The 15,106-nt window shown below is 48.6% G+C and overlaps 1 protein-coding gene across 4 annotated transcripts in view; it reads left to right on the forward strand.

Moving 5' to 3' along the window:
• Positions 1 to 14,958, forward strand: part of Armc9 (armadillo repeat containing 9) — a 125,796-nt gene extending 110,838 nt beyond the window's left edge. For 2 of the 4 annotated variants that reach the window (XM_059278172.1, XM_059278174.1), the window contains 3 exons: positions 5,557 to 5,672; positions 11,750 to 11,889; positions 14,167 to 14,958. In XM_059278172.1, coding sequence (XP_059134155.1) covers positions 5,557 to 5,672; positions 11,750 to 11,889; positions 14,167 to 14,330 — 420 coding nt within the window. In that variant the 3' untranslated portion in view covers positions 14,331 to 14,958. Of the gene's footprint in view, positions 1 to 5,556; positions 5,779 to 11,749 lie in introns of those variants that run through there. The other 2 variants (XM_059278173.1, XM_059278175.1) reach the window with 2 other exon arrangements.
• Positions 14,959 to 15,106: the final 148 nt, after the last annotated feature.

Below are 15,106 nucleotides of genomic sequence, written 5' to 3' on the forward strand. Positions count from 1 at the left end.
AGGGCCATCTCACATTGCAGCCATAACACCGACCACTGGTCACAGGCATTTCTCTGGAAGTCATGACTTGAGGCTTTCGGCAGGACCCAGCAGAGGTCTCAGGCTGAGTCTGAAGATGTTTGCTTTTGAAACATTTCGTCAGAAAACTAGATTCACAGCCTTAACCTTGAAGACCGTTCCCTGCCCTGGCAGAATGGTGATAAAAATGGCAGCAGTTGCCTTCCTGGAGTTTACAAAGAAGACAGTGAATAGATGGAACTGCCCCTAAGAAGAGCTGTCCAGTAAGAGCTGCAGAGAACAGAATTCCCTGAAGAACAGAGCTTGTCTGAGACCTGCCTGAAATCCCTGGCATGTCCGGAACTACTACTGATTTAAAAACAGCACAGGACCTTGGGGCATGGGAAAGGACAAGGTGCATCCGGGACAGCTTGCCAAGATGCTCAGGCCTGGAAGGGAGCTGTCTCTAGATACCTGCTCTGCTGAGCCACGATGCTGCCCCCGCCCCCACTCCCAAGAGCCTCTGCACCAAAGAGCCAGGCCATGCCAAATGCTGACAAGGAGAGTGAGTTACTCTTCCAAGCTTACAAGAGAATGTCACATCCAGTATGGTTAAGCAAGAGAACTCTGTACAAACATACCTTGTTTCTTAGTTACTATTCTGTAGCTGTAAAGAGACATCATAGCCAAAGATACTTATAAAAGAAAGCATCTAATTGGGGGCTTGCTTATACTTTCAGAGGGTTAGTCCATGACAACTGTGGCAGAGAGCGTGGCAACAGGCAGGCGCAGTGCTGGAGCAGTAGCTGAGAGCTCACATACTGACCCAGATACAGGAGGCAGAGAGAGGAGAGAGTAGGCTTGGGGTGGGCTTTTGAAACCTCTAGTGACCTTAACTTCCTGTTAACAGCCACTTGCCACCAACCTCTATATCTCAGCTCACATCCTCTTGAATACTCAGTGAAACTTAGAGCGTGTGGCTAAGCCCAGATCTCTAGCCTCCAGGGAGGGACCCTAAAGCCAAGAATGCAGTAAAGACAACACCGGATTCCCATAGGAAAGACCTTATCCTTGATACAGACAGTGTCTGAGGCCAACAGAAAAGTCCTCCCTGCCACAACCTTGTTAGCCTTCCCTACCTGTTGACACATTGATTCATGGCTTTATTCTCTGTGACTGTAAAAGCTCATGTCACCCCTTCAGGATGACTTGAATCTGTGCTCCTGAACCATGGTCATTTATATTTGGCACAGAATAAATGATTTTCTTTACAGAAGAGTTGTTATTTTATATTCACAAAATGGGATTTTTAAAAAATCTGCATTAGGATGAATTTGTAATGTTTTCTACTGAGAGATAAAAGATGACAAGAAATATTTTTACAAGGTGTGTTAGGACAGAATTCTCTTAGCCCATGACATCCCAACCAGGAATGTCTTTTCTCCTGATATAGGAAAGTCAGCTTTCACATGAAGTTTTTATCTTTTGTTTCTATGAAGAAAGGCAGGGAAGTCAGAGGCCATTCTTGCATCTGCTCTGTTTTAAGTGTCTTTAGCTCAAAATAACTTGTATGCTAAAGTGGTCTGTTTTAGAATGATAGTCTACCACCCTCCACCTGTGAGACAGGCATTCCATGTTTCTTTGTACACTGAAACTTGAAAGTACTCCGACAGCATAGTAAATCCCTATACTAGGAGAGCTAAGTGTTTGACTCATGTGACTGCGAATCATAGTTTTCCTGCTGAGCTCAAATTCAATGCCGCCTCAGCTCAGCTCAGTGTGTCTTTGGCAAACTGAAGAATTGCTTGGGTCTCATTGGCTCTTTACCTCTGTCTCAGTGCCATCAAGTAGTTGGTTGTCTCTTGGTCATGAGATGACTGACAGCTACTGCCATAATCTGTAAAGTCAATCAGGAGCCAGACACACAAGCCAGCTACACCTACCCTCAACAGTTGCTTTCCCTAAAATTCACTCTGGTGTCTACCATTTCTTATGCGTCAAAACAGGATCATGTGACCCCAAGCTGCAAGAGAGTCTGAGAAGATGAATTCTTTTTTTTCCCTGCTATCGGCCAATCAGTTTATTTTATTAACAATGAGCATAATCCTCCTTTTGTCTAATTAAAAAGGAAGATTTTAACCTTAACACAGTAAAATTATATATAACAAAAACAATTATTAAGTAAGAATTACAGTAACAATATCCAACCCATTTGTATTTGGAAAAATTAAAGAAAATATTTTGTCATCTAATTTTTGTGAGTCCAAAGTTTTGTATCTAATTTACCTTTTATTATAACTAAGGAAAACTCTAACTCTAACTCTTTAGTCTTCAGCTTCATCAAAGACCCCAGAAGAGTGAAATGTTACCTAACAACAGGGACATCTTGCTACCTGGACAGTCACCCATAGTTCCTTTGTAATGTTGGGGTATCCAACTCTGGCCTATAGGCCTAGTATATCTGACAGACTTTGCTGTGAAGCAGGGAATTTTAAAGGACTGTCCTACCTTGTCTTGGCAAAGTTCAGCAGTCGCCTTTCTTACGTCCTGTTGGTCTAGTTTGGATAGTAATTGTCAGCAATTGAGGCAAGGGCAGTTTCTTTGCCCATATGGCTAGCTTTTGCCATAAAGAAAATAAACTCCATACAAATTTTTTCAATGCCCAACAGAAGATGAATTCTTTTTGACTAGACACATTACTGTGTCAACAAAATAAGTTGTTGTGTTGGTGAGGGAGTGAATAGTAGTCAGCTAACAGTGTCTGCTGCTTCTAGGTTATTTTTTATGTGTAAAGAGATGATAGATAGATAGATAGATAGATAGATAGATAGATAGATAGATAGATAGATTAGGGTTTCTATTGCTGTGAAGAGACACCATAATCATGGCAACTCTTATAAAGGAAAACATTTAATTAGGGCTGGCTTACAGTTCAAAGGTTTAGTTCATTATCAGCATGGCAGGAAGTATGGTGGCATGCAGGCAGACATGGTGCTGGAGAGGAGCTGAGAGTTCTACATATTGATCCACAGGCATCAGAAGAGAGACTGACACACATTGGCCAGGCTTGAGCATCTGAAACCTCAAAGCCCACCCTCAGTGACACACCTCCTCCAACAAGGCCACACTTCCTAATAGTGCCACTCCCTATGAGCCTATGGGGGCCATTTTCTTCCAAACCAGCACAGATAGATAGATGGATGGATGGATGGATGGATGGATGGATGGATGGGTGGATCAATCAATTGATCAATCGATCTTGTTTTCTTTTTCTTTCTTTTTTTTTTTTTAATGGTTTTTTTCAAGACAGAGTTTCTCTGTATAACAGCTCTGGCTGTCATGGAACTTGTTTTGTAGACTAGGCTGGCCTCAAACTTGAAGAGATCCTACTGCCATTGCCTCCTGAGTGCTAAGATTAAAGGCATGTTCCACCACTACCCAGCTGTATTTTCTTTTTTTTTTTATTACATTTATTTATTCAGAGGGAGAGGTGATATTTCTGTGGGCACATGCATGTTAACACACATGTGGAAGTCAGAGGACAACTTGTGAGAATTATTTTTCTCCTTCCACCCTGTAGGTCATGGGATCAAACTCAGGCTGTTAATCTTGTCACCAGCTGCCTTTACCCCCTGGCAAGCTTGCCTGTCCTGAAGTATAACCATATTACAATAATTCATGCTGGCCAAGAAAGATGTCACACACCTGTAATCTCAGAACTGAGGAGGCTGAGGCAGGAGCATTGCAAGTGTGAGGAGAGCCTAAACTACATAAACCCTGCCCACCCACCCCCCCCAAAAAAAAGAGAGTTGAGGAGTATAGCACGTGGTAGAGCACTTGCCTAGCTTGCACCCTGTCAGGATTTCATGTCAGGATTTCATTTCATGCAAAAAGAGAAGGTGGGAAAGAAGAAAAAACTCAAGAGAGCTTTTTTAGCTTTGTTGACCACTTTTGTTGTGATTGTTCTGGGTTTTGTTGGGTTTTTTGAGGCAGGCTCTTACCTTACAGCCCAGGCTGGACTAGCACTTGAGATCCTCCAGCCTTGGGCCTCCCTAGAACAGGGATTCTAGGCATGCAGCAGCACACGTGGCCTGGCCAACCTTTACCACTGAGTCATATACTGCATTATTTTTACCGTGGTTAAAAATTCCACGTTTTGCATTGGGAGAACCTCTCTTCAGGCAGATCCTCCATCTGTAATCCAGATGGGAGTTGTTCTTGGACTGGAGGTGCAGCCACACCCCTTGCCAATCTCTGAAGCTCCTCAAGCATTTCCTTGGAATCTAGCTTCAAGAGCGGGTCCAGCCCAGGCAGCCACTGAGAAGTCCCTCGGTGTCCTTCTGCAAGCCCAGCAGATAGGAGGGAGCTCTGACCTATGGGGATGGGTCGTAAATGATCACTACATGCCAGATGCATTGCTGGGTCCGATTTTCAAACATCTGAAGATGGATATGTGATGCATTGTCTGACCCTGTAAGCGGCACACGGAGGGCAGGCTCCTGTGAAGCAGCGATCCAGCGGTAGCCGCAGACTCCCCGGAAGAGGTCCTGCGGCACTGGCCCTCATCGAGTAGCTTAACTCCTAGTTTGGTTTCCGTTTCACTAAGTAGCTCAGGCTAGCCTCAGATTTGATGTGTATCTCAGGTGAAGTCTTCTTAGGATTGCCCAAATTTTAGCTAGAGTAGCAGAGAGGAAGTAGATCAGGCTGTCCCTGAGCCTACAGATAGACCATCTCTGCCTCCTCCCAGGTGCTGGCATGATACAGGCTTGTGCCACTATGGCGGGATAAAATGTTGATTTTTTAAATCAAATCTGCCTGTTTTTTCTCTCTTCTCACCTTTAAAAATCCAGCCCTCTTCAAAGCTTAGAGCCGCTGCTGTTCTCAACTGTTTTCTCCTTCCATGACTTTTTAAGTTTTATACTGCCCCATGTGATCGTGTGCAAAGCTAAAAAGACTCCTCATAGCTTTTGTGTTCCCGTGTAACCTGTAGCATGGACCCTCTTACTGTAAGCCCCTTTCTTTTGTTTATTTGGTTTTTGTTATTGTTTTCCTTTTTCTTATTTTGGTACATGGCGTGTGTGCATGTATGTGTTCATCATATATGTGCATGCGGAGGTCACAAGTTGTCACTACGTGTCACCTCTTCCTTTCTTGCTCTCCACCTGGCACACTGAGGCAGGATCTCTCTGGGATCCAGCTAGTCTCCTTAGCCTGTTTACCCCAGGCACCCCTGGTCTGTACTTCTCAGCTAGGATTACAAGCTAGACACCACATCTGCCCAGCTTTTATGTGGGTGCTGGGATCAGAACTCTGTCTTTATACCATCTCCCCACCTCCACCACCACCACCCCTTTTTTTGAGACAGTTTCATGTAGCCCAGGCTGGCCTCAAACTTGCTATGTAACTGAATTCTGATCTTCCTGCCTCCTAAGTGCTAGGAATACAGGTGCCCTTGGCCTGGCTCGCATGGCATCTTGTCCCTGGAAACCTATTCATCCGCTCTGCTTCAGGTGGCTCCTAGTGACGCGTGGTCTCAAACCTGTTTCTTACTTTCACCAGATCATGACCAACACTGGGAAGGCTCGGCGCAAAGGGCTGGCCAGTGTGCAGTGGAGTGGGGATGAGCCCCTGCGTCGGCCCGTCACCCCTGGCGGCCACAGGACGGGGTGCCCAGTGTAAGTTCGGGATACAGGAAGCGGGAGTCTGTTTTCTTAAGCACTGTCTTGATTAACTGCTGTGTAATATGTATTCAAGTGCATAATAAAGCATTCATACTGGAAAGCATTTCTCTATTGTTTATCTCTTGAGGATTTTTGGAGGAAAAGCAGGTGAGATCCCATCTCCCCCATACACACTTAGGTTTCTTCCAGAAGGAGAAGTGTGTGACTTGCTGGAATCCCAGGGCCACCTCCAATGACCAGTGTTGGCAAGGGTCATTCAGAAGAAAGTTCTGAGCAGTGGCGGGTTCAGCCAGTTTGAACTCCTGCCCTATCGTTCATTCCTGTGGCCTCTCCTCATAGCGCCAGGTCCAGTGCTAGGACTGGAGTGTCACAGTTCTGTTTTAGACGAGGCTCTCAAAGCAGCTGTGTGGCCTGGGCCATGCATGAAGCCCTGGGTTCTATCCCCAGCACAGGACGAAAAAAAAAACAACAACTTTGAAAGCAGCCATGTCCTTTTTTTTACCTGCCAGGCACTGTTCGTTCTCTGTAGCCTGGTTTCCACCTCTTGACAGAAAAATGAAACTTCAGTCAGCTCACCTGGGCCTCTGGGCCTCCGGAAAGGCTTGAGGCTGAGCAGCCAGTCAAGAGTCCCTTCTGGTATTTACATGCCCTGTCTTTTCCTAAACTGGAAAACTGTAAACAGGTGTGCGTGATCAGGAGGTCATAGAGAGCTGGCTGAAAGCCTCCAGTTACTCAGGAGTAGTGACCTTATTCTGGTGGCCACACCATGTTACCCTTAGCCCCTGTTGCTGGACGGTTTGGTTATTTCCAGTTTTACTGTGTGGGAACTTTATGACAATCACGAAGGCACTTAGCATCTGTGTGAGCTCCACACCACAGCCCCCAGGAACACCAGCGTCCAGCTCCAGCTCTTGCCGAGCCGTATTACACATCTGGAATTTGATGTATGAAACTTCCCAGCCCACACCATGGATCAGTGCTCTGAGATCTGTTTAATTCGCTCCCTTGCGCTTCCGTCTCTAGGTTTTTATTTTTAATTACTGCTCCTCAAATCAGCATATTGTGTCCTTTTCACTCTCACACACCCGACACTTTGAACGTGCAGTGAAACAGAGAACATCACACTAAGGAGATCCTAGAGTTCACGTTGCCTCTCTCTCTCTCTCCCCCTTGCTCTCTATATGTATAATACAGCGTTTACAAACATACTTGTCTTGTTTTTTAGAGATTTGCTCACTTAGTGTGTGTAGGTGCGGGGTGCTCTTGGAGATAGGAGAGAGCATCCGATCCTCTGGTGCTGGAGTTACGAGGGCTGGTGGGCACCTGACAGGGTGCTAACTGATCCTCTGGTAGAGCGGCAAGCATTAACCACGGAGCCATCTCTCCAGACCTTTGTTTGTTTGGTTTTGGTTTTTGTTGTTTGGTTTGGTTTGGTTTGGTTTTTTTCAAGACAGGATCTCACTATGTAGCCCAGGCTGGCCTCAAACTCATAGAGTGCTGGGATTGAAGGCTTGTGCCACTACACCTGGCCTTCCAGACCCTTGTTCTATGTTTTGTTTTTTTGAGACAAGGTCTCACTATGAATCACTGGCTGACCTAGAACTCACTATGTAAAGCGGGCTAGCCAGAGATTCATCTGCTCCCACCTCTAGAACTGAGACCAGAGCTGTACACCACCAAGCCTGGCCTTCCTTGTTTTGTATCTTGTGGTCCAGACTGGCCTTGAACTTGCTGTGTGGCTGAGGGACTGCCTCACAGTCCTGTACCACCATACCTGGCTTATACAGCTTTTTGTTTGGTTGGTTGGTTTTGGTTTTGTTTCTTACTGACCTGTTTAAAAGGAGGGTACAGACCCTCGGCACATAGTTCCTAAGAATAAGGACACCTCATACAGACAGCTGTGCCAGTTACTCTGATGTGATCAGTACCGTGTGTCTGTGTGTTGAAATGTCACACTGTCCCCATACATTTGTGCAAACACTGTGGTGACCAGCTGGAAATGTACTTCAAGAACAACCACTTAGCCACACCTACAAGTTAACTACAGTGTGAGCTGCCTTTCTTGCCCGCCAGTGTGACACATTGGCGGGGTTATGGTTTTTTGCGGGGAGGTTGTGTGTTTTGATCTAGAATATAGTAAGAGATGAGCACTGGTCAGCCTAGTTTAAATGGCCTGTTTGGGATGAAAGCAGCAAGAGGAGCTGATGAAATTCCTGCTGGGTGTGGGGAACAAGACAACAGACAGTCTTCTCAACTTTCAGAAAATAATTAAAACCCTGGCTTCACAGCAAGACAGCCATGACTAAGGACACTTCAGTTGGAGGATCTGACAAATTAACACCTGACCAAGGGGCACTGTTCATTCTTCTGTCCTGTAGAGAGACCCTGGAGCATGCTTCTCCAGCTCGTGGGCTCAGCTAGCTCCAGCTGGAGATCGTGTTAGGGAGGTATTTGGCCAGGGTAGACCTGCCCAGCCGTGAGAGCACCCCTGGATCTGTAGTCCCACCCTCCATGAAGCAGTGGCTGCCCCCAAGTCCCTCTGCCAGGTGGATTCAACAAACTTTTTTTTTTTGGAGACAGGGTCTCCTACCCCAGGCTGGCCTCAAACTCACTATCCTGCCTCAGTCCCTCAGTGCTGGGATCACAGGTACATACCACCACCTCCAAGTCCAACATTGTTTTCATTTCTGTGGCTGATGGGGTATAAACTCAGTCCTGGGGACCCAAAAATAAGTGGATGTGATACCCACCCTCAGAAGCACTCAGAGCAGCAGATCCTGTAGCAAGAAAAGACATGGAGAGGTCTGCTCGATGTGACATGGTAAGAATGTGACAGTATTCAGAAAACCTGTGACCTCCTGAGGGCCATGAGTGGTGGTCGGAATCCTCTGCTTCTTGAGTTATACTCAAGGAACTCAATTTTCCACTCAAAACCACCAGCCCTTGGTAACTCTGCCTTGCTTCCAGATAAATCCAGAATCTTAGCGCTTCTGGGGACACTTAGTTAATATGTGTTTCACAGATTCAAGGCTAGTGCTTTCTGGGTCTGAAGCTCTACCCTGTAATTTACAGAGATCTTCATAGGGGTACTTGTTACTGTATTGATTATGAAGAAATACCTACATGCCCAGTATGGAAGGCTGGCTACCTAAGTTATGGTCACAAACAGTATTGGAAATGTGTGGCAGCATTAAAAATAGTTGATTACATGGGGTGGTCCTCACAATGTGGCAATGTGTTGTTGAATAGAAAAGCAAACTGTAATGTGATATGACAGGACACCTGTAAAGAGCCAGACTGGCCCGTTGGACCCAGGTTCTTTTAAGTATATATTTGCCCTTTTTTTTGTCCTTTTGAGACAAAAGCCAGGTGTGGTGGTGCATTCCCTGTTTTTTAGACAGGGTCTTACTTATGCAGCCCTGGCCAACCTGGAACTCACTGTGTAGACTAGGCTGGCCTTGAATTCACAGAGATCTACCTGTCTCTGCCTCCCTAGAACTGGGCTTAAAGACCTGTACCACAGTGAGAGGGTCTCAGGTAGCCCAGGCTGGCCTGGAACTTGCATTTAACTGAGGATGATTTTCATGTATCGATTCTCTTGCCTCCACCTCCCACATGCCAGATTAGAGGCACGTACCAGCATGCCTGGGTAATGCAGTGCTGGAGCTCAAACCCAGGGCCTCCTGTACGCCAGGCAGGCAGTCCACCCACTCAGCCACATTCCCAGCTGTGTATTTCCATGTTTCAAAACACTGGAATGATACCACAGTTAAGTGGTCTCCTGTGGGTATTGTGGTAGGGACTGTTCTATGCATCCTTTGTATTATTTAATTTTTTTTCATGATAAACACTGGTTCTATCATCAAGAACAGAAAGACTGAGGTAAACACTGGCACATGACTCTGACCTCTCTCAGCCTTGTCTTGGCTGTGCCTCCCAGATCTGACTCCTTTCCACACCTGCCTAACCAACCCTCCTGGGTTCTGAGGGGCTCTGTTCCATCTCTGCACCTTTCACTGTCTTCTGCCCACCCCAGCCCTCCTTCCTTTGGCCTCCCATACACTCGGGTGTGGCTCCCTCCCACTTAGATCCTCTCTGGCGACGTGCACCAGTCTGGACCTCCTCCACGGCCCTGCATGTTCAGTGACTTTCAGGATCCCAACTCCTGGCACCCTGGGGGCCCTGTGCACTCTTGCCGTTACTAACCCAGCCCCCGCCCGGTGGCTGTCCCCCTGTCCCTGCCACAGTGGACTGCCCTTCTGCCATCACCAGCTTCCTCCTATGTGCTGTGCTCTAGACAGGGTCTGGAGCCCCAGTCTGGGGTCCCCACCCCATCCTACTCACTGATGGCAGGCACCCCAGCCCAGCTTGGACTTACGTGTGCCTCACAGCACCCCAGTCAGTGTCTCCAGGATCAGCATGACATCCTCAGCCCTACCTCAGGGACTGACATGAACCTCTGCAACAGCCTAGCCAGAACCCCGCCCTTCACTCTGCCCTCTGGGCCTTCACCTGAGCAGCCTCCCTCCTGACTTTCCACCTTCTCTCCTGACACCCCATACCCACCGTGACCACAGAGGGTCCTTCTGACACCGAATGCCTTGTTTTGGCCCCTCTCTCCCTTGGGATTCAAATCTAAATATCTTTCCTCTTTACCTTGCCTACAATCCTCCGCTTCTTTCCCTCTCTGGCCCCCAGAAAACCCCAACTCAGAGCTGGAAGGCTGAGTGGCCCATCCCCAGCCCACCTCTAACTCACTGCATGCCCAGCACCATGTTGAGAAGTCTCTCCAGAGTGGTTATGTGTCTCCTTGTCCTGGTATTCATCGACAGCCATTTCCCTGTATCTGACCCTAGGCAGGCACAGGCTTGTCATCGTGCTGTGACTCACTTCCCGAGTCCGTGGCTGGTGTCTCCTTGCTGGAGTGAGTGCTCTGTCACACACACACAACTAGAGGCCTGTCCAGGCCGATGCACAGAGCCCCCGGAGTGCTTGCCTGTCTCTCAGGGACAGCTCTCCCAGACCTGTCTCTTGCCGTATCTGAGAAGAGCGTGGCAAGGCTGGACCGGAAACTGCCATCCGTCTGCTCAATGTGGGGCCAGCACAGCAACAGGGGTTGCTCAGCGGTAGAAGAACTCGCTTGCCTCAGTGGTGCTCTTGCCTGCCTCTGTTCGGGGTGACGTGACAGGACGTCACACCTTGTCCTTGGAGACGTGCTTTGTGCCTTGTTTGGTGGAAACACCAGAGGCCTTGAGCAACCCACAGCTCTTGAGACACACTGACGTCAGACATGTGCTATCCCTGCAGTGTTATGAAGTCACAAGGGGACTACAGGTGTGAGGTACAGCTGCCACCTCTCAGGGCCTGCTGGCTTTGTCACTATTCTTTTAAAAGGTGGTTTAGAGCTGGGCGGTGGTGGTACAGGCCTCAGCACTCAGGAGGCAGAGTTGGAGGTCAGCCTGGTCTATTAAGAGAGTTCTAGGACAGCCAGGGCTACACAGAGAAACCCTGTCTCAAAAAACAAAAAACAAAACAAAACAAAAAAGATGGTTTATCCAGGTGGTGGCTCTACTTGTCACCCCAGCACTTGAGAGAAGGAGGCAGGAAGTCAGAAGTTCAAGGTAATTCTCAGCTACATGAAGGCCAGCCTGGGCTACTGGAGATACTATATTTTTTTAAGCTGGCAGCTAAGATGGCCCAGCAGGTACAGGTGCTCGCTCACCACCAAGCCTGACGACCTAAGTTCCATCACCAGGTTCTCACATATGGAGAGAGAACCAATAGCTGGAGATTGTCTTCTGACCTCCACGTGTGTGCCATGGGGCGAGCACACAGGCACATGCTCACATTACATAAATGCAACATTGTTTAACTTAAAAAGGCAAAACTAACAAAAACATGTTTTAAAATGTCCATTTCCAAAAGACTCGCAGCCACAGCCAACTCCTGCGTCTCTTTGGGATGCTACCAAGCCAGCCAGTCTAGCTGAATCAGTGGGCTCCAGGGTCAGTGAGAGGCCATGCTGTCTGTATTTATTGGTTGTTGTTGTTTTTTTCCATGTTTTTCTGCAGGCTGGGAGACCATCTCGTTTCTCCCCAGAGTGCCCAACGAGCCAGAAATAGCCGTCTGCAGGCCTTACCAGCCACTCAGCCGGACGTCTGCAAAGAGGGCAAACCAGGTGTCGTCGCTGGGCACGGCACATCCTTTTCATGTAAGAACTCTGTGGGTGCAGAGCCGGTCCTGAGCTCCTAGGTTCAAGAACCCAAGTGAAGCTGGGCCTGCAGGTGCATGCCTGCTCCTGGGAAGCCCTGTGGCCTCAGCCACAGTCCTGGATCTCAGAAGTCCACAGGCCTCCAGTCATACTGACAGATCTGGCATCAGGCTTGTCTTCCAGATCTCATTGAAGCAATGTGTCTACCACTCACATCTAGAAGCTCCTGGAACTCAGTTTAATAGGAGATTTCAGAGTAGCCCATCTCAGTGTGCTATCTGGCTTAGTCCATGTTCCATGGCTATAACAAAATGCCAGTGGCTGGGTGTTTATTTTTTGTGTGCTGGGAGTCAACATTTGGTATCTTTCTCATCCGCCTTATTTTTTGAAGCAGGGTCTCTCACTGATCCTAGAGCCCACTGATTCAGCTAGCCCCAGAGATCGCGAAGTTTCTGCCTCCCCAGTACTGGGATTACAGGTGCACACTGCGGTGCCCTGGCGTCTGTGTGGGTGCTGGGGACTGAACTCAGTCTTCATGTTTCCAGAACAAGCACTTTACCAACTGAACTGTGTCTGCAGCCCTGGGCCTGGGTACTCTTTAGTTCACAGTCTAGGAAAATGGAAATTTAAGAGCCAGGGTTCCATGGCTTTAACCTCTTGTGAGGGCTCCTTGGTTATGTCACAGCATAGTGGATGGCACTATGGTGGACGGACAGACATACAAGAGACCCAGAGTATATGGCAAGACAAGAAGCCAGCAGCCAGGGAGGGCCAGGCTTGCTCTTTTGATTTTATAGCAATTCATTTTTAAGGGAACCAGTGAGATACCCACAGTAACTTAATCAGCACCTTCCCCGAGGTAGTGACACCTCCTTGACCTAGTCACCTTGCCCTTGACCCCACATCTACAGGCCTCACCACCTCTGCACTGCCAAATGAACCTTCAGGGGACATTCCCAAACCTTATCTAAACCATCCCAATACAGACCTATGACCAGGTTTCAGTACCTCAGGTTTCATGAACTGAGGGTTCAGCCACGTGTTAGAAGGCTCCATGGCATCAGAATGTGCAGCTGGACACACAAACAGCCCTGAGGTCGGATTGTGCAGCTTTGATGTATCCAGTCAGTGGAGTTAAGCAGAAGCTGGTGGGGGCATAAAAGTATATTTTAGATGCCAGGGGGAGAAAAGCATTTTGAACCAGAAATATACAGAGTATTTCTTTTTTAATTTTCAAAAGGAAATTGAAAGGATTGTGAGTAGACCGGATGCAACTCTAATTCCATTCCAGTAGGAAAAGCCACAGAGTAGCAAAGCAGATCTCAGGAGCTCTGATGCATCAGCTCATGGTTGGAGTCAAAGGCTGCCATGCCCAGATGCTGAGGAACCAGCTAGTCACTGAGCCCAAAGGAGGTCCCTGTGGCCCAGAGGGAGGGGAGCACTCAAGGGTCCTTTTGGTTATGGGCAGCTCCAGAGCTTTTGCCAAGTCCCTGGTCATTGGTTATTTGGCCTCTGTTTGCACTTGTAAGTCCCACTAAGTAGGCCTTCACCATGAGGGATTAGCTCGGCATCCAGAGATGTCTGCTGGCTCTGCTGATCTGGAGGATGAGGGTCTCTTTGGATGTGCATTTGTTCTGAGGTCTCATACATGCCAGGCAAGTGTCTTACCACTGAGCCACACCACCAGCACCTGTCCCTGTCTACTGGATAGATTCATCATGCTGTTGGGGTTCAGAGTACTTGAACTTGGGCATAGAAATGGCTAGGTGGCATGGGTGGCAGTTGCCACAGTCGATATTGATATTTACTAATTTTCAAGAACAGCTGACTTCAGGCCGCAGCACACTCCACAGGCAAAGGCAGGGCATGGTAAGTTCTAAGCCAACCTGGTCTACGTAGATCCTGTCAAGGAAGGTGAGGCAGCAGGAGACAGACAGGAAGAAGGGGGAGGGCAGAGACAGATGTAGAAAGAATATGAGTGACTATGAGTCCGTTTCAGCCCTAGCACACTCGAGTTTCTTCTGTGAAGTCCATCAGGGCCCTCTGCCTTGATAGTTAGCAGTTCCCAGGGCCTCTGCCTGGTGTGGCAGCAGCTGCACACCAGACCCTGGCCCCAGGGGCCGCCTAGAACCGGGGCAGCCATTTCCCCTGGATGAGCACACCCTGCTAGCCTGCTCCAAGTGCTCGGATGGTCTTCCAAGTGTCAGCTCCTTACCCTGCCCGATTGCTCAGCCAGGCTGGGTCCCAGGCTCTCCATTGCCTCCCACTTTCGTGTAGGCCTCATCACACTGAACCTCAGCCCTGTCTGCATCGTCATCCGCCAGCCAGGCCTCCAGGCTGTCTCGTTGGAACATCTGGTTTGCATCTGTCCTGTTCCCGGTGTAGACTTCACCTCTCTACGGTCTTTCAATCCGGCCCGTCCACAGCCACCCGGCCCCTGAGCACACTAATGCCCATTCATCTGTTGGCCACCTGTCCCCTCTGACTGGGGTCTGTTAGACTCTGCAGCCCTGGTCAGCCCTGGCCTGAGGGAGGGATGCTTCTTTCTCTCCCTGTCACGTCTTGTCTGCCGTTTCGTTTCTTCCCACTGGACACTAGTTGGCTTGAGGAAAGTTCTTCCCCAGCCACCACCACATAACTTGAGTGTCAGCCTCACACCGGGTAGGCCCTGTAAGCCCAGTACTCAGAAACAGAGGCAGGAGGAGTGCCGTGAGTTCAGGGCCAGGCTGGTCTACACAGCAAGTGGGTTTCAGGTCCAGCTGGGGCTACATCCTGAGATCTCACCCTAGGGGAAAAAAAAAAATCACACAGGTGAGCAGATGTCAGGTTCAGGTGCTCAGCTCTGTCTGAAATGGACTTGCCACAGAGGAAGACACCTGTCCCTTTAGTCTGTCCCAGTAGCTGCCTGTGGGCACCGATGGTGCCCTTTCCTCCCAGATCCTGGCTCTGTCCATGGGCCCATTTTACTTAGGTTAGACTCCAGAGTCTACAGTGTGGCATGAGATGGGAAGAGAGACAGGAGAAGTGGGCTGCCTTAGTTGCTGCAATAAAATACTTTGGCTAAAGCAACTTAAGGAGAAAAGGGTCTATTTGGCTCACAGTTTCTGATTACAGATCATCGTCGCTGTGGGGAAGTCAAGGCAGCCGGAGCTGGAAGCGACCAGTCATACACACCCATGTGCAAGAGCAGAGCGCAGTCAGGAAGCACACCGGCTCG

This window comes from Peromyscus eremicus, chromosome 13 (genome assembly GCF_949786415.1).
Source record: "Peromyscus eremicus chromosome 13, PerEre_H2_v1, whole genome shotgun sequence".
Taxonomy (NCBI): Eukaryota; Metazoa; Chordata; class Mammalia; order Rodentia; family Cricetidae; genus Peromyscus; species Peromyscus eremicus.